This window comes from Danio aesculapii, chromosome 7 (assembly GCF_903798145.1).
Source record: "Danio aesculapii chromosome 7, fDanAes4.1, whole genome shotgun sequence".
Lineage (NCBI taxonomy): Eukaryota > Metazoa > Chordata > Actinopteri > Cypriniformes > Danionidae > Danio > Danio aesculapii.
In genome coordinates, this window is record NC_079441.1 from 1,068,725 (window position 1) to 1,096,716 (window position 27,992).

Here is a 27,992-nt window from a genome sequence, read left to right on the forward strand (position 1 = left end):
GATATTTAAAATTAAAGTAATGTTTTAAAATAAAGCATTTAAAACCAGAGATGCCAAATCCTCAGCAGATACTAATCCTCACATAAACGCCAGCTGTTTTTCTGATTTCTTGAGTTACGACAGATTCAATAAGCACACCTTTTTCTTTGTTTTCCTTCGATTCTTCTTTTTAAAGCTCTCCTCAGTGTCATCCTGAACTCTCTAAAGTGCTTTTGTTTTCTCCATAAGGGTTTTATTTGTTCTTAAGTATGTGAACGCCTGTAGAAATAAACGCAGACAGGTTTGAAAAGACATTAATCATGTAAGACTAAATAGATTATATGATGATTTCAACATAATATACAAAAAATAGTATATTAGTCTTATAGTCTAATAGTATAGTCTGTAGATGCCTTAAAACAGCCTCCGATATAATTTTATGATCATCAGAGTAAAATTACACACTTTTTCAATAACCTGTTTTCACAGCAGTGCTGGAATGCATTGTTGTATAAGTGCGTATATCCAGTTTGGTAAAAAGAGGAATGCATTAACAATGCACCAAGTGATAGCTAAGTGCTTTACGTCAGGTGACAGCAAACAGAGCTAATAAAAGCACTGAAGACTCTGAAGAGACACTGATTTTACCAACATTTATCAAGGAGTTTATCCTGGGTGTATGACATTATAGATGAGCGATGGATTGGGTGAGTCTGACTTCAGCATTACTATGTCGTTCATAACAAATTGCGCAGGTGCTTTTCTTCATTCTTCATTATCTTTTTAAGGTTATTGTGAATCACAATAAAAAGTTTCTGCGCTGGAAAAAAGTATTTATTTGTATGCATATTTAGAAAATTAATCTTGCTTTCACCTTTAATTTTTTGTTTCTCACTACATACACACTGTAAAAACATCTGTTATTTCCATATTTTGTGTTTATTAGTGGTTGTGATTTGCATTATGGGATGTTGATCTCTGCTCTGTCCACTTTTGATGTTGTAAATTAAATTCAACAGTTTAACAAAGTGACGTTTATCGATATATATATGAAATATAACATAATAAATAATATCAAGAAAAATAAGTCTAAAATTAATATACATCACAAACACAGACAATATAGCACTTTAAACTATTAAAAATGCTCTGAAATCACTTTTTTTTTACTACTTTACGACTATTACAAGGTTTTAATAGTCCATAACATCATTGGAAGAAAGATCAAGGTCCCATAATGCAACTCAAAAGCAGAAATAAATGAGGAAAATGTAAAATTAATCATAAAATATGGAAAACTGCTAATTTATGGATATCTTTTTACAGTGTAAGCTTCTTTTTGTATTGTTTTATGCTAAATTGAATGCATAATTTAGATTTTTCCAAAACAAAAGAGCTAATACATATGACTAAATCATGTTAGAATGATAAGTCAATAGGAAGACAAGACAAAAACGCAATAACATTGTCTATTTGTTTGTGCTTTTGCGATGTACATAATGCAAGCTGTGAAAAAGAATTCAACAGTAATTAGAGTATGTAGATAATTGTAGTGAAGTTCAAACTTCTGTTTATAAAACACTACAATATACAATTTTAATGTTTTTTTTTAAAGTTTTCATTTTTAAACACCATGATTAAGTGTATACACGGTCTTGCCCCTAAAGTAGTCTGTGAGTTGGTACATAAATTCAGCAGTGATGGGGCGAAGACTAGAGGACCAGTAAATGGGAATTGTAGAATCTGCAGATGCAGAACCGCTGTGGGTCAGTCATCCTTTTCAGTAAATATGGAATGACATGCCTGTTGATTTACCATTACAATCAGAACTCCCAGTGTTTTCTGTAAAGCTGAAAGAATGGTTGAACTCTTTACAGCAATGTGAACATTAAGTCTTCTTCTTTCAGGTTGGTCAGGTTTACATTTCTCTTTATACAGATTGACTTATATTTTATGTTTGTGGCTCTGTATGTATTGTACATTAGCTTTATGCTATATTCCTTATGTACGCAACATCGGTTATCTTAGTATAACAATGTCAAGTGTATTTTCCCTGTTAAATAAACAAGCAAATAAAAAAATAATAAACCTAAATTAGAAGCTAGAAAGACAAAATAAAGAAGAATGGTCAAAATACGTTTTATGATGTGAAACACTTGATGTTGGAAAATTTGCATTCGGCATTGAATCATTTATTTAATCATTTCTGATCTAAGCTCTAAACCTTGCCATTCAACAAATAAATGTGTGTTTATATTCCACATGAATGCACAGAAATGTTAAAAATAGCATTGTTAACATTGCTATCAATAAGCAACATTTCTTATGCAACAGATAAGCCTATTAGAAAACTGATGTTTTTTATGAGTTGATCAATTTCTGTGTTAGGTGTCATGTTGTTTCTATTGTGTCTTCCATTATTGTCCAACACTTAGGTGAGATGTTTTAGATGCTCAGAGGGTGAAGAGGGTGTTGATAATTGATAGGGCTCCAATTTTGGCTTTTTTACGAGATCTACAATAAGTCTTTGGTGTCTCCAGAATGTGTGAAGTTTCAGGTCAAAATATGTGTCAGATGGATTATTATACCCTGTTGGAAATCTCAATTTTGATGTAAGAGGAAATTGAAGCTGATTTTGTGCATGTGACTGTCAATGCAAATGAGCTGGTTCAGCCCCGCCCCCTCGTCGTCATTTGGCTTCAGAGAAAGATAATCAGGGTCACAAATGCCATTAAGACGATCGCAAAAACAAAACAAACACTTGTGTTTTTAACACGTTGGGCTGATTTTGCTCATTTTGATATGCTGTTGTACAGAGATCATTATACAGACCCCCTAGTTTTGCACAATTTTTTGGGGTGATTTTTTGAGATAAAAATGACTGATTGTGTGGTGGTAATTGCCAGAAATTTGTGGACAATTTTGCGATTATATATATATATATATTTATTATTTACCATATTAGGTTACTATGTTAGGTGTGCAATCTGACACAAATCATAAAAATAAAGCTTTATTTTGGTCTCTTGTCAGGACAAGATCTAAAACAGATCTAAACGGTAGGGATTAAGCCAAGGGAAGGGCGTATAACTCTTTTTTTATATCCATGGTCTTAGTTTCTCTCAGATTTCACTCCCTGGAGCATCTGACATCATGTACCTCACTCAGGACATGCGTTAGGGCTTCCCCTACCGTAATACACCTAAAACATGAATTGCTGTAAAACTCGTCAATGGCAGAGAAACGGTTTCTCTCGAAAATATTTATCGATTTGACGCACAAATACTGTCCTTCAATTCAGTCGCATCTAGTGGCCATCATCCGTGAACCATTCTCCATCATTGTAAGCTGCTAGCTGTTCAGTCTGTTCCAGTGCTCTGATTTGTTTGCTCCGACTTTCTTTTACAGTCTGAAGCTTGTCAAACGCACAAAACATCCACTTCGCAGCACAGGAAGTCTAATCCAATCTTTGCATTGACTTCACATGTCATTCACTTGTGCTTCATCCACGTCTGCTTACTGCACAGGCTGCAAAACAATTCCGCCCCCTTCCATATAACGTAATGATTGTGAGGGCGCAGGTGAGACGTCAATTTTCGAGACACTCTCCAATACATCATGTGCACTGGCTGCACACGTAAAACAATTAATTGCAAACTGAAATAAATATCATTTGATTATATGGTTTGGAATTGGATGTTTTTTGAGATTATTTACATTTTTTTGTGATTATTTTGCGTTTAATTAAGAATTTTGTAGGATCGTGGAAATTTGTGAGTTTTTCCTGATTATGCGTTAGATTCAGCGATCGCAGAATCGCAAAAAAACTAGGGGGTTACAGCTGATTACAGCTAAGATACATTATAAAATAAAGCGGATTTAACAGCCACAAACTGGCACTCCTGTGACTGAAGTGTCCTTGTTTATAGTTGTGCACACTAATGTTGTCTGGTGGCTGAATGATATGTATTTTTTTAAAGGCATCTGGATGGATGGATGGATGGATGGATGGATGGATGGATGGATGGATGGAGAGAACTATTCATTACTATTAATGCTAAATAAACATTACATAGCTGAACAAGTTTTTGTTAATACAGTTTAATACATTTTAAATTGAATAAAACTGCCACCACATTTGTTTAAAATACGCCACATGCTGCTAATCTGGTCATTTATTTTGCTCTTTATTCATAATGAAGTTATTATACACTTGTGCACAACTACATGGGTATGCTATGAGCCCAGCAACAGCTGACAGGTCAGGAAAGAACCTTTTTCTTTTGGTCAAAGATATTTTAATTCATAACAAATACTAAATAATGTTGTTCTGGTGTTTACCTGCAAACCAACTCGCAGCATGCAGTACCGTGGTGCTCACGAAAGACTGCGGTCAATGTGCTTTAAATTCTAGTGCTTGTCTGCTCGGTATTGCGTGGTTGATTAGCACTGGTTGTGCGCTCACTGCCTCCGTGTCGCAACAGAAATTGCTCATTGACAAGTACATGTCATCCTTTATAAGAAGTTGTTTTTTTCGCGCAGATGGATCAGGTCTGATCGGAGCTTTCACACATCTTTAAAATAAAAGTCGTTATTCATAAAAACATGGTGTCATTCGCGATTCACGCTAAAATAAATACCTATTTAATTAAAGTAATGAACCCCGGAACAAAGAAGGGAATATGCTGGGAAGATTACAGTGGAAATAATATATTTGGGTTTTTTTTCAAATAAAGCCAAGGTAGCACTCATTTTACAGCAAACGGTAAGAATGACATTCATACGACACTAGGCAAATAAATAAAGCACAGAATAATCTAAAATCACGAAGGTAAAGTTTTTCATCACTCAGCTTTAATTCAGATGGACAGACAGACCAGCATGAAGAGAACAGTTAATGCAGGATACAAACACACACGTTATTAGATCTCACTGCCGCATCTGACTATGTAAGTTAGCAATGTTTGCTCAAACATTTAATGATTTGTTTAGATAATATAATTGCATACATGCTGAATGCTTATAGCATACAAGATCGTATCGCTTGCTTTATTACAAATTTTATATACATTTTAAATAATTTGTTTAAATAGTTCTTTAAGATCGATTTCTAACCTTATTAGACTGAACCGAATGACAACAGCGAGCAGAAGAATGAAAGAATGAAGAATGAAAACACAGTGTGCTAAGACATGCACTGCTGCTTTCTGGCACCATCAAAATTAAAGTCCAGATTTGATCAGAAAGTTAAATAAAAAAACGCCTCAAACAATCAACCAAACTAAAAAAAGGAATCTGCAAAATCCTCCCCGATATAATGGCCTTAGCGCTATATCGCTCCACCACACTATGCAGCTGTGGTGATTCCAGTGGTAATGAACTATGTGGCTCAAAAAGTACCGTCCAAAATGCTAATAAAAAAACAACGTGTAGCACTTAATGCTTCTTGAAGTGAAGTTGGATCACAGGGATTTGGAACAGATCGTTTAATCCCAGTTTCTTTGTAAATCCTCTCTAATGTGACATGGGAATATATGCCTGTCCATCAATATTGGTGGGGACTTGCTGCGTTTAAATCTCTCCAATATGACAGTGTACCAACTATACCTGCACAACATTTCTGTGCAGACAGCTTTCAAAACTTTAGGTCCATTTAAGTTCTTTTGACACATTCTCTCATACATGTTTTAAATGTTATACATTTGATGTTTTTAGGGGATTTATTTGACAGATTCAAGGATGAGAAAAAAAACACTGATAATTGCAGTGTTAAGCTTAGGTGAGTTACTCTGAAATATCTTTATTCCTCTCATTACATTTTATATATGAAAATTTATCTGTAATATATATTGCTTTGATTTTTTTAAATAACAGCATTTACTATTACATCTATAACTGGACAAACAACTCCTGACAATGTTACAACAACAGAACAAACAGCTACAACCACTGCCCCTGTTACAATAACAGAACTTACATCTACAACCGGAGAAACAGCTACAACAGAACAAACATCTACAACCACTGACCCTCTTACAACAACAACAGAACAAGCATCTACAACAGAACATACATCTACAACAGAACAAGCATCTACAACAGAACAAACAGCTACAACTACTGACCCTCTTACAACAACAACAACAACAACAGAACAAGCATCTACAACAGAACAAGCATCTACAACAGAACATACATCTACAACAGAACAAGCATCTACAACAGAACAAGCATCTACAACAGAACAAGCATCTACAACAGAACAAGCAGCTACAACTACTGACCCTCTTACAACAACAACAACAACAACAGAACAAGCATCTACAACAGAACAAGCATCTACAACAGAACAAGCAGCTACAACTACTGACCCTCTTACAACAACAACAACAACAACAACAGAACAAGCATCTACAACAGAACAAGCATCTACAACAGAACAAGCAGCTACAACTACTGACCCTCTTACAACAACAACAACAACAACAGAACAAGCATCTACAACAGAACAAGCATCTACAACAGAACATACATCTACAACAGAACAAGCATCTACAACAGAACAAACAGCTTCAACCACTGACCCTCTTACAACAACAACAGAACTTACATCTACAACAGAACAAGCATCTACAACAGAACATACATCTACAACAGAACAAACATCTACAACAGAACAAACATCTACAACAGAACAAACATCTACAACAGAACAAGCAGCTACAACTACTGACCCTCTTACAACAACAACAACAACAACAGAACAAGCATCTACAACAGAACAAGCATCTACAACAGAACATACATCTACAACAGAACAAACATCTACAACAGAACATACATCTACAACAGAACAAACATCTACAACAGAACAAGCATCTACAACAGAACAATCAACTACAACCACTGACCCTCTTACAACAACAACAACAACAACAGAACTTACATCTACAACAGAACAAACAGCTACAACTACTGACCTTGTTACAACAGAACTTACCTCTACAACCGGAGAAACATCTACAACAGAACTTACATCTACAACAGGACAGACATCTACAACAGAACAAACATCTACAACAGAACAAACATCTACAACAGAACAAACAGCTACAACTGCTGCACCTGTTACAACAACAGAACACACTTCTACAACTGGAGAAGCATCTACAACAGAACAAACAGCTGCAACCACCGACCCTCTTACAACAACAACAACAGAACTTACATCAACAACAGAACATACATCTACAACAGAACAAACATCTACAACTGCTGCTCTTGTTACAACAACAACAGAACATACATCTACAACTGGAGAAACATCTACAACAGAGCAAACATCTACAACTACTGACCCTGTTACAATAACAGAACTTACCTCTACAACCGGAGAAACATCTACAACAGAACTTACATCTACAACAGAACATACATCTACAACTGGAGAAACATCTACAACAGAACAAACAACTACAACCACTGCCCCTCTTACAGTAACAACAGAACATACATCTACAACAGAACATACATCTACAACAGAACAAACAACTACAACAGAACAAACATCTACAACTACTGCTCCTGTTACAACAACAGAACATACATCTACAACCGGAGAAACCTCTACAACAGAACAATCAACTACAATCACTGCCCCTGTTACAACAACAACAGAACACACGTCTACAACAGAACAATCAAATACAACCACTGCGCCTGTTACAACAACAACAGAACACACATCTACAACAGAACAAACATCTACAACTACTGCTCCTGTTACAACAACAGAACATACATCTACAACCGGAGAAACCTCTACAACAGAACAATCAACTACAATCACTGCCCCTGTTACAACAACAACAGAACACACGTCTACAACAGAACAATCAAATACAACCACTGCGCCTGTTACAACAACAGAACACACTTCTACAACAGAACAATCAACTACAATCACTGCCCCTGTTACAACAACAACAGAACACACGTCTACAACAGAACAATCAAATACAACCACTGCGCCTGTTACAACAACAACAGAACACACGTCTACAACAGAACAATCAAATACAACCACTGCGCCTGTTACAACAACAACAGAACACACATCTACAACAGAACAAACATCTACAACTACTGCTCCTGTTACAACAACAGAACATACATCTACAACCGGAGAAACCTCTACAACAGAACAATCAACTACAATCACTGCCCCTGTTACAACAACAACAGAACACACGTCTACAACAGAACAATCAAATACAACCACTGCGCCTGTTACAACAACAACAACAGAACACACATCTACAACAGAACAATCAACTACAACCACTGCGCCGGTTACAACAACAGAACACACTTCTACAACTGAACAATCAACTACAATCACTGCCCCTGTTACAACAACAGAACACACGTCTACAACAGAACAATCAACTACAATCACTGCACCTGTTACAACAACAACAGAACACACGTCTACAACAGAACAATCAAATACAACCACTGCGCCTGTTACAACAACAACAACAGAACACACATCTACAACAGAACAATCAACTACAACCACTGCGCCTGTTACAACAACAACAGAACACACATCTACAACAGAACAATCAACTACAATCACTGCCCCTGTTACAACAACAGAACACACGTCTACAACAGAACAATCAACTACAATCACTGCGCCTGTTACAACAACAACAGAACACACATCTACAACAGAACAATCAAATACAATCACTGCGCCTGTTACAACAACAACAGAACACACATCTACAACAGAACAATCAAATACAACCACTGCGCCTGTTACAACAACAACAGAACACACATCTACAACAGAACAATCAAATACAATCACTGCGCCTGTTACAACAACAACAGAACACACATCTACAACAGAACAATCAACTACAACCACTGCCCCTGTTACAACAACAACAGACCATACATCTACAACAGAACAATCAACTACAACCACTTCCCCTGTTACAACAACACCAGAACACACATCTACAACAGAACAATCAACTACAACCACTTCCCCTGTTACAACAACAACAGACCACACATCTACAACAGAACAATCAACTACAACCTCTGCCCCTGTTACAATAACAACAGAACACACATCTACAACAGAACAATCAACTACAATCACTTCCCCTGTTACAACAACAACAACACAACATACATCAACAACAGAACAATCAACTACAACCTCTGCCCCTGTTACAACAACAACAGAACACACATCTACAACAGAACAATCAACTACAACCTCTGCCCCTGTTACAACAACAACACAACATACATCAACAACAGAACAATCAACTACAACCTCTGCCCCTGTTACAACAACAACAGAACATACATCTACAACAGAACAATCAACTACAATCACTGCCACCATTACAACAGGTTCATCTACAGCTACAACCACAGTCTTAACTAGTTCAATACCTACAACAACCACAACAACTGCAAGCACAAATCAAGAAACAACCCAAACCACTTCAACATTTCATGCTACGATTTCCAGCCCTGATAACTTTACAGATGACTTGTTAAATTCATCTTCACCAGCATATATTGACAGAGTAAAGAAAGTCAAGGAGGTACGTTGTGTGATAAATATTTATAGCACAAATATTGACAGTGAAATTATAGTTTTAAAAGAAACAGATGTTTTTGCACATCGCTTTGCTGTTGTTTTATAATTATTAGTCCTGGTATTTAGGGGTGTTTTATTTTCCAAAGTCCATCATAAGTCTAATGCTGGGTTTTTCCTGGCTCAGAGTGAGGCGAAGGTGGTGTCTATTTAAAAAGGCATTACGTGTAACTGGCTAATATGCTTAAATCTAGTAATCCAATTTATGATAAATATCAGTAAAGATGAAAAATCAGATGTAACAATTTAGAGAAGTGTTTTATTAAACTGAATAAACCTGAATCCGACACAATAATATGAAGTTAAATCTGTTTTGTTAAATATGTTAAATTGTTAACACAAATTAACAATATTTAGAGATCACTACATTGCCATATGCTCTGTGTACAATCATTTCTGTGTAGTGATGCGATTACTGATGAACATGAACTAAAGCCACCAGTAGGTGGCAACAAGTCTTAATAAGTGCATCTCAGAGCTCATCTCCCGAAAAGAAAACCAATCGATTTGTTTGGTATTATTTTTGTTGACAAAATAAAACAAACCAGCAGAAAATCTGCATATCTTGGTGAATAACTCTCAAATTTGTATTAACTCATTATACTGAAGTGTTATACACGATTAAATATCATGTTAATGTGCTATATCTTCAGGAAAAAACTATCCAAATCGCAAACAGATTATTGATTATCTTGTGAGATGTGCAAACATTATTAAAAGTGCATCAATATAGACAAACAATGGTTCTAATAAGATTTTCATTTCAAGTTTATTCATACATTAAATATTGAACAAACTTTAAACTGAATTATATGTAATTAACTGCAAATTTCCCAAAATTTACCAAAAAGGTTTTCTTGTAGACTAACAAGTCTATGGACATGATCAAATGGCTTTGCTGATGTAAATGCATGTTTTGACTTTTGTGACTGTTTACAAGCTGTTTTAACTCGCAGTCGAAACACTGATTGAGTGATGATAAAGCCTCAGATTAGGTTATGGCAGATGTGCTAAACAACATAGTGATGTTTTCCATGAGCTAAAAAAAAAAAAAGTTAATTGATGAATCTGAATCAATTATGAATGAGGACTCAGTCCATTCCTCACGCATCTTGTGTTTAGCTCTAACTATTGACCTTATTCTTTATGTACATGCGAGTGAATCTTATTGGCTCAAGACTTCTGGTCTCATTCACTGCCATTGACTGTTAGCTATTAAAAAATAGCTTGTATTGCTGCTGGTGTTTCAAACTGGTATTTAGAAATTATATAATTTTATTTGAATAGTCATAATCACACTTGTTAGTAGAGCATAATTTTCTGATAATTTTCTGCCTTTCTCATTTCAAGATATACATGCCATAGGCAACTGAATCAGAGGTTCTAAAACAATCACAAAATCAAGCTTACTTCCACATTGCAGAATACGGTCAATAATCGCTCTCCTCTTTGTGTACGTATCACAGTCAAATCATGCATCTCCGAGAATCACGGACATCACTGCCTATGAGTTCTGCTTTCCAAAATGTGATGAAATTTTGGTAGCCTATAGTATCACCTCTATCTTTTCTTGATCGTCATCAATAAAGGCTGATTCAGTAGAAATCGATGTTGCTCCTTAATCTGGCAAGCAGTTCTTTATAAGCGATACAGACACTAATCACTGAAATCCAACAATTGGTTGCTTTCCTGTTGGCATGGGTGGTCTAACAAACATGGTTTAAGGTTTTAGATGAAATCACATTACATTTCTAAACAAAATGGTTCAAAAGCAATAATATTCACTGAAATGTGGACAGTGCTACATATCATGTAAAAACAAAATAAGTATTTAATGTTTAAAATGAAAACTTATGAATGTTGTGTTGAACCTGACATTGTTCAAATGTTCCCACAGCTTGACCCAGTCTTTAAAGCAAGATTAGGCCCTTCTTACATTACAATGAATGTTATAAGATTCCGGTGAGTATTCATTTTTCTTTTTAATTTATACATTTATTGCTTTTATACATTTATACATTGATTACATGAAGCTGTTGAAGAAACTGAAACTTAAATCTAAATCCAGTGAAGAACTTCACGAAAATGCTTGAAACAACTTACCTCAGTAACTGAGATGTTTTAAGCAACTACCCAGATTTTTTTAACCTGTACTTTAATACTCAAGACCTTCTGTATTGAGAATTACATTAAAAATGACCACAACTCTTTCTTTTCTGTGTGCACCTTCTAGTTCTGGATCAACCATCACTGAAATGAGTATAACAATGGCCAATTCAACCAGCAATGGAAGCTCAGTCTCAGAACAAATAAACAACGCTATTACTAATGCAAACATTAGTTTAACTATCAGCAGTGTACAAGGTAAGATATACATACATCATTATTAGACTTTATTAGACTGAAGACATATGACTGGAGATTAATAGTTTTCTGATCTGTTTCTCCCACACTACTACCATACCTACTACAACCACAACAACAGTGACAACAGAACAAACAACTACAACTACTGCGCCTGTTACAACAACAACAGAACACACATCTACAACAGAACAAACACCTACAACAGAACAATCAACAACAACCACTGCGCCTGTTACAACAACAACAGAACATACATCTACAACAGAACAATCAACTACAACCACTGCCCTTGTTACAACAACAACAGAACATACAACTACAACAGAACAACCAACTACAACCACTGCGCCTGTTACAACAACAACAGACCATACAACTACAACAGAACAACCAACTACAACCACTGCACCTGTTACAACAACAACAGACCATACAACTACAACAGAACAACCAACTACAACCACTGCACCTGTTACAACAACAACAGACCATACAACTACAACAGAACAACCAACTACAACCACTGCGGCTGTTACAACAACAACAGACCATACAACTACAACAGAACAACCAACTACAACCACTGCGCCTGTTACAACAACAACAACAGACCATACAACTACAACAGAACAACCAACTACAACCACTGCCCCTGTTACAACAACAGACCATACAACTACAACAGAACAACCAACTACAACCACTGCCCCTGTTACAACAACAACAGACCATACATCTACAACAGGACAAACAGCTACAACCACTGCCCCTATTACAACAACAACAACACCAACAACAACAGACCATACATCTACAACAGGACAAACAGCTACAACCACTGCCCCTATTACAACAACAACAACACCAACAACAACAGAACACACATCTTCAACAGAACAATCAACTACAACCACTGCCCCTGTTACAACAACAACAGAACATACATCTACAACAGAACAATCAACTACAACCACTGCGCCTGTTACAACAACAACAGAACATACAACTACAACAGAACAATCAACTACAACCACTGCGCCTGTTACAACAACAACAGAACATACATCTACAACAGGACAAACAGCTACAACCACTGCGCCAGTTACAACAACAACAGAACACACATCTACAACAGAACAATCAACTACAACCACTGCCCCAGTTACAACAACAACAGAACACACATCTACAACAGGACAGACAGCTACAACCACTGCGCCAGTTACAACAACAACAGACCATACAACTACAACAGAACAACCAACTACAACCACTGCGCCTGTTACAACAACAACAGAACACACATCTACAACAGAACAATCAACTACAACCACTTCCCCTGTTACAACAACAACAGACCATACAACTACAACAGAACAACCAACTACAACCACTGCCCCTGTTACAACAACAACAGAACACACATCTACAACAGAACAACCAACTACAACCACTTCCCCTGTTACAACAACAACAGACCATACATCTACAACAGAACAACCAACTACAACCACTTCCCCTGTTACAACAACAACAGACCATACAACTACAACAGAACAACCAACTACAACCACTTCCCCTGTTACAACAACAACAGACCATACATCTACAACAGGGCAAACAGCTACAACCACTGCGCCAGTTACAACAACAACAGAACACACATCTACAACAGGACAAACAGCTACAACCACTGCCCCTGTTACAACAACAACAGAACACACATCTACAACAGGACAAACAGCTACAACCACTGCGCCAGTTACAACAACAACAGACCATACAACTACAACAGAACAACCAACTACAACCACTGCGCCTGTTACAACAACAACAGACCATACAACTACAACAGAACAACCAACTACAACCACTGCGCCTGTTACAACAACAACAGACCATACAACTACAACAGAACAACCAACTACAACCACTGCGCCTGTTACAACAACAACAGACCATACAACTACAACAGAACAACCAACTACAACCACTGCGCCAGTTACAACAACAACAGAACACACATCTACAACAGAACAATCAACTACAACCACTGCCCCTGTTACAACAACAACAGAACATACATCTACAACAGGACAAACAACTACAACCACTGCCCCTGTTACAACAACAACAGAACATACATCTACAACAGGACAAACAGCTACAACCACTGCCCCTGTTACAACAACAACAGACCATACATCTACAACAGGGCAAACAGCTACAACCACTGCCCCTCTAACAACAACAGAACACACATCTACAACAGGACAGACAGCTACAACTACTGCCCCTCTTACAACAACAGGCTTGCCGACAACTACAACAACAGTCTTAACTAGTACACAATCTACAACAACCACAACAACTGCAAGCACAAATCAAGAAACAACCCAAACCACTTCAACATTTTATGTTACGATTTCCAGCCCTGATCAATTTACAGATGACTTGTTAAATTCATCTTCACCAGCATATATTGACAGAGTAAAGAAAGTCAAGGAGGTACGTTGTGTGACAAATATTTATAGCACAAATATTGAAAAAACCTGAATCTGACAAAATAGTCAGTTAAATCAGAGACAGACAAAGATAGAGCTCACTCTCTTACTATATGCTCTGTGTATAATCATTTCTGTGTAGCACTGCGATTACTAATGAATATGAACTAAAACCACCAGTAGGTGGCAACAAGTCTTAATGAGTGCGTCATTGAGCCACTGAGCTCATCTCCAAAAAATGATCTGATGATTTGTTTGGTATTATTTTTGTTGACAAAATAAAACGCAACAGTGGAAAAATCTACATTTTTGTTTAATAACCCTCAATTTCTATTAACTCATTATACTGATGTGTTATAGAAAACAAAATGTCACATAAAATAGTAAATGTTTAGGAAAAAAAACAATCCATAAAAATCTAGTGAGATTAGCAAACATTAAAAGTGAACCAATTAAGTTTTATAATAAATAATAATATAAATAATAATCAAATTTGAAAAATTAATAATACGTAATAAATTGCACATTTACAAAACTTTTACTTCCATTGACTATTAGACGTAAAAAACAGCACGTCATGCTGCTGGATGTTGTAAACTAGTATTTTGTAATTATATAATTGTATTTGAATGTATATTCATAAACACACTTGCCTGTAGAGCAAGTAGTTTTTCTGATCATTTTTTGCCTTTCTTATTCCACAATATATATTCCATCCGCTTGTTAAGTGGTGATGTATGAAATACTGTTTCCAGGTCCAAGCCGCTACTCATTTGAATTGAATAAATATTCATTTATGACCACTTTTTAGTCATAACACATTAAAATTAATGTTATATAAAATCATGGTGTACACATCAGCCTCTGGGTTTGTTGCATCACCGAAACCTATGTTTTAATAATTTATGAAAAAAGTAATCACTTTCTGCCCTTCGGATATTAGGCATTGCTGAAATATATTGCAATCATGATTTTCAAAAGTATTACATCGCTTTGTAAATATTCATTATTACCATTTGATGAGCTTCCCCATATCGTTTGATATGGCGCTTAGACACGGAAGCCGCTTCGTATGACGTCACACTTAACAAGCGGATAGGCAACTGAATCAGAGGTTCTAAAACAATCACAAAATCAAGCTGACTTCCACATGCAGAATACGGTCAATAATCGCTCTCCTCTTTGTGTACGTATCACAGTCAAATCATGCATCTCCGAGAATCACGGACATCACTGCCTATGAGTTCTGCTTTCCGAAATGTGATGAAATTTTGGTAGCCTATAGTATCACCTCTATCTTTTCTTGATCGTCATCAATAAAGGCTGATTCAGTAGAAATCGATGTTGCTCCTTAATCTGGCAAGCAGTTCTTTATAAGCGATACAGACACTAATCACTGAAATCCAACAATTGGTTGCTTTCCTGTTGGCATGGGTGGTCTAACAAACATGGTTTAAGGTTTTAGATGAAATCACATTACATTTCTATACAAACGGGTTCAAAAGCAATAATATTCACTGAAATGTGGACAGTGCTACATATCATGTAAAAACAAATGAAGTATTTAATGTTTAAAATGAAAACTTATGAATGTTGTGTTGAACCTGACATTGTTCAAATGTTCCCACAGCTTGACCCAGTCTTTAAAGCAAGATTAGGCCCTTCTTACATTACAATGAATGTTATAAGATTCCGGTGAGTATTCATTTTTCTTTTTAATTTATACATTTATTGCTTTTATACATTTATACATTGATTACATGAAGCTGTTGAAGAAACTGAAACTTAAATCTAAATCCAGTGAAGAACTTCACGAAAATGCTTGAAACAACTTACCTCAGTAACTGAGATGTTTTAAGCAACTACCCAGATTTTTTTAACCTGAACTTTAATACTCAAGACCTTCTGTATTGAGAATTACATTAAAAATGACCACAACTCTTTCTTTTCTGTGTGCACCTTCTAGTTCTGGATCAACCATCACTGAAATGAGTATAACAATGGCCAATTCAACCAGCAATGAAAGCTCAGTCTCAGAACAAATAAACAACGCTATTACTAATGCAAACATTAGTTTAACTATCAGCAGTGTACAAGGTAAGATATACATACATCATTATTAGACTTTATTAGACTGAAGACATATGACTGGAGATTAATAGTTTTCTGATCTGTTTCTCCCACACTACTACCATACCTACTACAACCACAACAACAGTGACAACAGAACAAACAACTACAACTACTGCGCCTGTTACAACAACAACAGAACACACATCTACAACAGAACAAACACCTACAACAGAACAATCAACAACAACCACTGCGCCTGTTACAACAACAACAGAACATACATCTACAACAGAACAATCAACTACAACCACTGCCCTTGTTACAACAACAACAGAACACACATCTACAGCAGAATCAATTACAACCACTGCCCCTGTTACAACAACAACAGAACATACAACTACAACAGAACAACCAACTACAACCACTGCGCCTGTTACAACAACAGAACACACTTCTACAACAGAACAATCAACTACAACCACTGCGCCTGTTACAACAACAACAGATCACACATCTACAACAGAACAATCAACTACAACCAATGCGGCTGTTACAACAACAACAGACCACACAACTACAACAGAACAACCAACTACAACCACTGCGCCTGTTACAACAACAACAGACCATACAACTACAACAGAACAACCAACTACAACCACTGCGCCTGTTACAACAACAACAGACCATACAACTACAACAGAACAACCAACTACAACCACTGCGCCTGTTACAACAACAACAGACCATACAACTACAACAGAACAACCAACTACAACCACTGCCCCTGTTACAACAACAACAGACCATACAACTACAACAGAACAACCAACTACAACCACTGCCCCTGTTACAACAACAACAGACCATACAACTACAACAGAACAACCAACTACAACCACTGCGGCTGTTACAACAACAACAGACCATACAACTACAACAGAACAACCAACTACAACCACTGCGCCTGTTACAACAACAACAGACCATACAACTACAACAGAACAACCAACTACAACCACTGCCCCTGTTACAACAACAACAGACCATACAACTACAACAGAACAACCAACTACAACCACTGCTCCTGTTACAACAACAACAGACCATACAACTACAACAGAACAACCAACTACAACCACTGCGCCTGTTACAACAACAACAGACCATACAACTACAACAGAACAACCAACTACAACCACTGCCCCTGTTACAACAACAACAGACCATACAACTACAACAGAACAACCAACCACAACCACTGCGGCTGTTACAACAACAACAGACCATACAACTACAACAGAACAACCAACTACAACCACTGCGCCTGTTACAACAACAGACCATACAACTACAACAGAACAACCAACTACAACCACTGCACCTGTTACAACAACAACAGACCATACAACAACAACAGAACAACCAACTACAACCACTGCCCCTGGTACAACAACAACAGACCATACAACTACAACAGAACAACCAACTACAACCACTGCGCCTGTTACAACAACAACAACAGACCATACAACTACAACAGAACAACCAACTACAACCACTGCGGCTGTTACAACAACAACAGACCATACAACTACAACAGAACAACCAACTACAACCACTGCCCCTGTTACAACAACAACAGACCATACAACTACAACAGAACAACCAACTACAACCACTGCCCCTGTTACAACAACAACAGACCATACAACTTCAACAGAACAACCAACTACAACCACTGCGCCAGTTACAACAACAACAGAACAACCAACTACAACCACTGCCCCTGTTACAACAACAACAGAACAACCAACTACAACCACTGCCCCTGTTACAACAACAACAGACCATACAACTACAACAGAACAACCAACTACAACCACTGCCCCTGTTACAACAACAACAGACCATACAACTACAACAGAACAACCAACTACAACCACTGCTCCTGTTACAACAACAACAGACCATACAACTACAACAGAACAACCAACTACAACCACTGCGCCAGTTACAACAACAACAGACCATACAACTACAACAGAACAACCAACAACAACCACTGCGCCTGTTACAACAACAACAGACCATACAACTACAACAGAACAACCAACTACAACCACTGCCCCTGTTACAACAACAACAGACCATACAACTACAACAGAACAACCAACTACAACCACTGTGCCAGTTACAACAACAACAGACCATACAACTACAACAGAACAACCAACTACAACCACTATGCCTGTTACAACAACAACAACAACAGACCATACAACTACAACAGAACAACCAACTACAACCACTGCGCCTGTTACAACAACAACAGACCATACAACTACAACAGAACAACCAACTACAACCACTGCCCCTGTTACAACAACAACAGACCATACAACTACAACAGAACAACCAACTACAACCACTGCCCCTGTTACAACAACAACAGACCATACAACTACAACAGAACAACCAACTACAACCACTGCGCCTGTTACAACAACAACAGACCATAGAACTACAACAGAACAACCAACTACAACCACTGTGCCAGTTACAACAACAACAGACCATACAACTACAACAGAACAACCAACTACAACCACTATGCCTGTTACAACAACAACAACAACAGACCATACAACTACAACAGAACAACCAACTACAACCACTGCGCCTGTTACAACAACAACAGACCATACAACTACAACAGAACAACCAACTACAACCACTGCGCCTGTTACAACAACAACAGACCATACAACTACAACAGAACAACCAACTACAACCACTGCCCCTGTTACAACAACAGACCATACAACTACAACAGAACAACCAACTACAACCACTGCCTCTGTTACAACAACAACAGACCATACAACTACAACAGAACAACCAACTACAACCACTGCGCCTGTTACAACAACAACAGACCATACAACTACAACAGAACAACCAACTACAACCACTGCGGCTGTTACAACAACAACAGACCATACAACTACAACAGAACAACCAACTACAACCATTGCCTCTGTTACAACAACAACGGACCATTCAACTACAACAGAACAACCAACTACAACCATTGCCCCTGTTACAACAACAGCAACAGAACATACAACTACAACAGAACAATCAAATACAACCACTGCCCCTGTTACAACAACATTAGAACACACATCTACAACAGAACAATCAACTACAACCATTGCCCCTGTTACAACAACAGAACACACATCTACAACAGAACAATCAACTACAACCACTGCGCCTGTTACAATAACAACAGAACAATCAACTACAACCACTGCGCCTATAACAACAACAGAACATACAACTACAACAGAACAATCAAATACAACCACTGCGCCTGTTACAACAACAACAGAACAACCAACTACAACAGAACAACCAACTACAACCACTGCGCCTGTTACAACAACAACAGAACAACCAACTACAACCACTGCGCCTGTTACAACAACAACAGATCACACATCTACAACAGAACAATCAACTACAACCACTGCCCCTATAACAACAACAGAACATACATCTACAACAGAACAATCAACTACAACCACTGCGCCTGTTACAACAACAACAGAACATACAACTACAACAGAACAGTCAAATACAACCACTTCGCCTGTTACAACAACAACAGAACAATCAACTACAACCACTGACCCAGTTACAACAACAACAGAACATACAACTACAACAGAACAGTCAAATACAACCACTGCCCCTGTTACAACAACAACAGAACACACATCTACAACAGAACAAACAGCTACAATCATAATTGAAGTGACAACAGTTTATTTTACGATTTCCAGCCCTGATAACTTTACAGATGACTTGTTAAATTCATCTTCACCAGCATATATTGACAGAGTAAAGAAAGTCAAGGAGGTACGTTGTGTGATAAATATTTATAGCACAAATATTGACAGTGAAATTATAGTTTTAAAAGAAACAGATGTTTTTGCACATCACTACGCTGTTGTTTTATAATTATTAGTCCTGGTATTTAGGGGTGTTTCAGTTTCCAAAGTCCATCATAAGTCTAATGCTGGGTTTTTCCTGTCTCAGAATGAGGGGAAGGTGGTGTCCTGATCATTAATTTTTTGCTACTTAGAATATTTTTGCATCAAGTAAAACTTTATTTTATTGATTAAAATATTCAATATTTATTAAAAAGGCATTACATTAAATACATGATTCCCTAATATGTTTAAACCTAGTAATCAAAATAATGATAAATATCAGTAAAGATGAAAAAATAGATTTATCAATAATTTACAGAAGTGTTTTATTAAACTGAATAAACCTGAATCCGACACAATAATATTAAGTTAAATCTGAGACAAATTAACAATATTTAGAGATCACTACATTACCATATGGGCAGCTGAATCAGAGGTTCTAAAACAAAATCAAGCTTACTTCCGCATTGCAGAATAAGTTCAATAATGGTTCTCCTCTTTGTATATGCACCACAGTCAAACTGCACACTGTGGAGAATCACAGACATCCCTCTCTACAAATTCTGCTTTCTAAAATGCCTGTAGTATCATCTCTATTCTTTACTTGATCATCACCAATAAAAGTCGATCCGGTAGAAATCGTAGTTGCTTCTTAAGCTGCTTGTGCAAGCTTAGTACTTCAGAACTAATAACATAGGTCTTATTTAAATAAAACTACAATACAGCCTATACAAATATAATGTCATGCCAAATATTCATGTATCAACACAAACTGTTTGAGCATCACTTGAGGTCTGTTGATAACCATGATGCTTACCTAATCTTTGGGGGAGGTGGTTCAGCAATAAACGGAGGCAACCACCTGTTAATTCTTTGTGCAGCGAAAAACCCTGGCCTAATATGCAGGCAGTGACATGTAAAGTAACTTTAGCTTTGCTTTGGCAAGCAGTTCGAGTACTTTTTTTGAGATTTTAACAGATTTGTGCGTGCTGAGCATCAGTTAAGACAATGTTAGCAGCTGTCAGCTGTAATTGTTGGGTAAACTGGATAATTTCAAGCTTTTGTCAGCTAATGTCAGCCTCCGGGTTTAAAATGATTATTGGGGCGGGATCAAAATCGGTGACCTTGCGCAAAACTGCAAGTGCAGAGATGACGCATCGGTTTCTCATTAATATTCATAGCTGAGTTTTCTTATCCTATGAGAAGAGCCGGCTTCTTAATTATTCATGACTGCGCGTGCTTTCCGAAGGCAAGACAGACCTGCCAGTGCCAAGCTGTGAGACCCTATGTTGATGACTGTGTGAGACCGCATCCACGGACCCACGGCACACAGTATTTAGCCGTTCATGAAGGGTCGTATGCGTTTGCTTCCATGATCCACAGGGTGCTGCATGTTTTTCCCCGCGATGCTGTCAGGGCCGATACAGCAAGGCTGTTTGTGTGCAGCAAGCCTTTTAGTCGGGAGAGCAGTACGAGTATGGCGGAGAATGGCGGACTTTGTCCTTTATCAGTGAAGTTCGTTCACATTTAGACACATCGCCGTGCTGCTGTGTTCGCCTAAATTCTCCAGATTACCAGCAGGGCTAATGGTTGAAATAGGCAGGGCAAGAGACCTGCTGCACAGAGTCTGCATTCAGACCCAGAGATTGAGGGAGAAGTCCTCCTCATTTATAGTGTTTATATAAACACGATTATCTTTATAATAATATAAATTGTGGTGGTGTGTATATGAAATTAAGAGGAAAAAAAATGTAGCAGGGCATTAAATTACTGTTTATTTCTCTGCGTTTTAACTTTGTAAACTATAAAATCATGCGTCTCCTCACGGTTTGTGTCTCATTTTGTGAGCCGACTGACAACAGTTGTTCGCTCCCCTCCTTCTCCCCTGCTCTGCTGGGGCCACGCCCACTCCTGCCTCTGATAGCGGAGCTCCACGCCCATTATGATGCACTTTTTAAAAAACAATTCTGAGGTAGACCTGAGCTGAAGGTGGGGGTGTCATGGCCCTTTAAGACTTTAGATGAAATCACATTACATTTCTATACAAACTGGTTCAAAAGCAATAATATTCACTGAAATGTGGACAGTGCTACATATCATGAAAACAAATGAAGTATTTAATGTTTAAAATGAAAACTCATGAATGTTGTGTTGAACCTGACATTGTTCAAATGTTTCCACAGCTTGACCCAGTCTTTAAACAAAAATATAACCACTCATACATTGAAATGGCAGTTGTTAGATTCCGGTGAGTATTTCTTTTTCTCTATATATATTTATATAGAAATATATACTGTATACATATATATATATATATATTTTAAGGGTGTGATGAGATGCTTTCTCCACCAGACGAGACATGAGATTTGGTACATGAGATTTTTACACTATTTTAAAGAAATCCTTCATGAAGAAACATATGAATGCAATAGTCTTTTATTCAACTGAATATGCAGTGAATTCTATGAAGGACTCACAAACGCTGCACAATATTTTGCTAAAATATGAATGGAAATAGTCTTTTTAGAAGTAATTTTACAATATTAGTAAAATATTTGCTTATTTATGAATAGAATTTTTTTTTCAACCGAAAAAAGCAAAAGCAAAAACAAATTAGGTTTTTTAAATTAATTCATAATAAATGGGTTTTTACTTCCATTTTAATGAACGTGCATATAATTTGATGTATGCAATAGTTTTATGTTAGTTTATATTGAACTCTTTGCAATGAGCATGTAAACACTGCAAAATATTTGTTAATATATAAATGGAAAATAGCTCTAAACTCTTCTGACTGTGTATTTAACACTGCTGATCTTGATGGTCAATTCGCATTTTGTGAAAGTAAAATAAAAGGCAGAAAAAAAGAGCGGGCGCTAAAATAGACTAAAATGACAGCGGTGAAGTGTGCCAGACAAAACACTAACTGTGTGCAAATACTGCCAAAAGACCTTTACTTACAGTAACAGAACAACGAATATGATAAACCGTAAGCACAGTGAAAAACTACTGTCGCAGACCTCTATACGCAAAAAGCTAACATTAATAATAAGCTAAACAAGTGGACCGGATGATTTACAGCTCCGCTTGCTCTGACGAGTGCTACAGAGATCACACGGTGCTTCATCAGTGTCTTCATAGTGAAAGTGTGAAGATGTTTTTCAGACTGAAAGACAAAAGTGATGCTGTTGCAGAAGCAGCTGTTAGATTATTTTCCCCTCTCCTGTTCACATTAGTTCATGCATATTTTAGTCATTTGCTTATTATTACATATTTAAAAAATTTCAAGATTATCTCTTCTTAAGTGTATCACACTGATACTTATACTAATTAATTACACAAGTAATATTAATTATTCACCTTCATAATCATGTTCAACTCCTGTCTCTATCCTACTATATAATTAGTCATTTTATAATCAGTATGTTAAGCCAGTGTTCAGTCACACTGAACACACTGCTCTCTGCTTTAGGAAAGGCTTTCCTCTCCAGCTCCATCTCAGTCCCAGTGTTTGTTCATCAGCAGGGGACAATGTAAATGTGCAGAGACCTCAGTTATGCCACAAAACAGAGATATGCTGATATTTCTTTCAAAAATATGTCAAATCCCAGCACAGTCACAGTTTATATGAATGATTCTTCTTTAGTTTGTATTATTTCTGTTTTTAATAGGAGTTTGTTTTTAAAATAGCAACTCAGTCATGGCAGAAAATATATTATTATGAAATGAAAGGGTTCTTCACCTTAAATGAGTTTCAAATAATTTTGTTATGGGCAGCATGGTGGCCCAGTGGGTAGCACGTTCGTCTCACAGTAAGAAAGTCGCTGGTTCGTGTCCCGGCTTGTTTAGTTGGCATTTCTGTGTGGAGTTTGCATGTTCTCCCCGTGTTGGTGTGGGTTTCCTCCGGGTGCTCCGGTTTCCCCACATGCCAAACACATGCGCTAAAGAGGAATTGATTAACTAAATTGGTCATAGTGTATGAGTGTGTGTTTGAATCTGAGAGTGTGTATGGGTGTTTCCCGGTGTTGGGTTGCGACTGAAAGGGCTTCCGCTGCGTAAAATATATGCTGGATAAGTTGGTGGGTCATTCCACTGTGGCGACACCTTGTTAATAAAGGGACTAAGCCGAAAAGAAAATTAATGAATCATTTTGTTATAAAACTGTGTATCGTGAGGTTAGTATCATGAATCGTATCACATCGTGGGTTGGATGAATTGTTACATCCCTATCCTAATGTGTTATAAGAATTTCTTTATTGAGCGTTACATTAAACAGGCCCATAACTCTCTCCTCCTTGTGCCTCTTCCAGTCCTGGATCAATCCTCTCTGATATAAGTGTAACATTTACAACTGTACCCACTGATGAGGACATAATCAACACTATCAAAACTGCAACCCTGAGTTTTACTGTTACCAGCGCAGAGGGTAAGTTAAACAAGCATCATCACCAATACAACATCATTCAAAATAATTTAGGATGCTTTTGGTATTTCTCCAGTGTTATTAAACTATACAGTTGCTGTTACATGTGAAATTAACAGACTGGTGACATATGACTGGAGATTACTAGTTTTCTGCTCTGTTTACAGCCACTATAAACCCAACAACAGTGATGACCACACCTACAACTACAGCTCCTGTTACAGAAACAACACAACAGACAAGTACAACTGTCCTAACCTCTACAAGTCCTTTAACGTCTACAACAGAACAAACAACTACAACAGAACAAACAACTACAACAGAACAAACAACTACAACAGAACAAACAACTACTGCCCCAGTTACAGAAACAACACAACAGACAAATACAACTGTACTAACCTCTACAAGTCCTTTAACGTCTACATCAGAACAAACAACTACAACAGAACAAACAACTACTGCCGCTGTAATAGAAACAGCACAACAGACAAATACAACTGTCCTAACCTCAACAAGTCCTTTAACGTCTACAACAGAACAAACAACTACAACAGAACAAACAGCTACAACTACTGCCGCTGTTATAGAAACAACACAACAGACAAATACAACTGTCCTTACATCTACAAGTCCTTTAACATCTACAACAGAACAAACAACAACAACTACTGCCGCTGTTATAGAAACAACACAACAGACAAATACATCTGTCCAAACATCTACAAGTCCTTTAACGACTACAACAGAACAAACAACTACAACAGAACAACCAACTACAACAGAACAAACAGCTACAACTACTGCCGCTGTTATAGAAACAACACAACAGACAAATACATCTGTCCAAACATCTACAAGTCCTTTAACGACTACAACAGAACAAACAACTACAACAGAACAACCAACTACAACAGAACAAACAGCTACAACTACTGCCGCTGTTATAGAAACAACACAACAGACAAATACAACTGTACTAACCTCAACAAGTCCTTTAACGTCTACAACAGAACAAACAACAACAACAGAACAAACATCTACAACAGAACAAACAGCTACAACAGAACAAACAGCTACAACAGAACAAACAGCTACAACTACTGCCGCTGTTATAGAAACAACACAACAGACAAATACAACTGTCCTTACATCTACAAGTCCTTTAACATCTACAACAGAACAAACAACAACAACTACTGCCGCTGTTATAGAAACAACACAACAGACAAATACATCTGTCCAAACATCTACAAGTCCTTTAACGACTACAACAGAACAAACAACTACAACAGAACAACCAACTACAACAGAACAAACAGCTACAACTACTGCCGCTGTTACAGAAACAACACAACAGACAAATACATCTGTCCAAACATCTACAAGTCCTTTAACGTCTACAACAGAACAAACAACTACAACAGAACAAACATCTACAACAGAACAAACAACTACAACAGAACAAACAGCTACAACAGAACAAACAGCTACAACTACTGCCGCTGTTACAGAAACAGCACAACAGACAAATACAACTGTCCTAACATCTACAACAGAACAAACAACAACAACAGAACAAACATCTACAACAGAACAAACAGCTACAACTACTGCCGCTGTTATAGAAACAGCACAACAGACAAATACAACTGTCCTTACATCTACAAGTCCTTTAACGACTACAACAGAACAAACAACTACAACAGAACAAGCATCTACAACAGAACAAGCATCTACAACAGAACAAACAGCTACAACTACTGCCCCTGTTACAGAAACAACACAACAGACAAATACAACTGTACTAACATCTACAAGTCCTTTAACATCTACAACAGAACAAACAACTACAACAGAACAAACAACTACAACTACTGCCCCTGTTACAGAAACAACACAACAGACAAATACAACTGTACTAACATCTACAAGTCCTTTAACATCTACAACAGAACAAACAACTACAACAGAACAAACAACTACAACAGAACAAACAACTACAACAGAACAAACAACTACAACTACTGCCCCTGTTACAGAAACAGCACAACAGACAAATACAACTGTTCTAACAGCTACAACAGAACAAACAACTACAACAGAACAAACAACTACAACAGAACAAACAACTACAACAGAACAAACAACTACAACTACTGCCCCAGTTACAGAAACAACACAACAGACAAATACAACTGTACTAACATCTACAAGTCCTTTAACATCTACAACAGAACAAACAACTACAACAGAACAAACAACTACAACAGAACAAACAACTACAACAGAACAAACAGCTACAACTACTGCCCCTGTTACAGAAACAACACAACAGACAAATACAACTGTCCTTACATCTACAAGTCCTTTAACGTCTACAACAGAACAAACATCTACAACAGAACAAACAACTACAACAGAACAAACAACTACAACAGAACAAACAACTACAACAGAACAAACGTCTACAACAGAACAAACAACTACAACTACTGCTCCTGTTACAGTAACAGGCTCACCTACAACTACAACCACAGTCCTAACTAGTACACAACCTACTAGTGCAACTACTACTTCATTCACAACTACAACACAATCAGGAACGACAACTACACCTATAACTACCACCATCACCTCTGCACCTACAACATCACCACCAACATCTCTAACATCTAACACAATTTCTACTCAACAAACCACAAACCCACAAACCACAGTTCAACCTACAACCACCAAAACAACTGCAAGCACCACTCAAGCAACAACCCCAATCACATCTACAGTTTTAGTTAGGATTTCCAGCCCTGAGCAATTTACAGATGACTTGTTAGATCAAACTTCACAAGGATACAGTCAGAGAGTAAACAAAGTCAAAGAGGTATGTTGTGTAACATGCTGAAAACACACATTTTGGCAATTGTTTTGCACATCAGTATGCTGCTAATTTTATA

At 37.2% G+C, this 27,992-nt stretch overlaps 1 protein-coding gene and 1 long non-coding RNA gene across 2 annotated transcripts; both read left to right on the top strand.

Annotated features, from left to right (window-relative positions):
- The first annotated feature begins 626 nt into the window (after positions 1-626).
- Positions 627-6,098, top strand: LOC130231511 (uncharacterized). The gene is made up of 3 exons (XR_008838052.1): positions 627-686; positions 5,695-5,758; positions 5,854-6,098. It is a non-coding gene; the product is annotated as an uncharacterized LOC130231511 (long non-coding RNA).
- A 699-nt stretch (positions 6,099-6,797) lies between these two features.
- LOC130232571 (GATA zinc finger domain-containing protein 14) lies at positions 6,798-27,680 on the top strand (the record flags this gene model as incomplete). The annotated part of the gene is made up of 3 exons (XM_056462551.1): positions 6,798-8,612; positions 8,645-8,663; positions 25,241-27,680. Coding segments are annotated over 3 exons (4,182 nt in total), but the record flags the coding sequence as incomplete, so codon positions are not given.
- Positions 27,681-27,992: the final 312 nt, after the last annotated feature.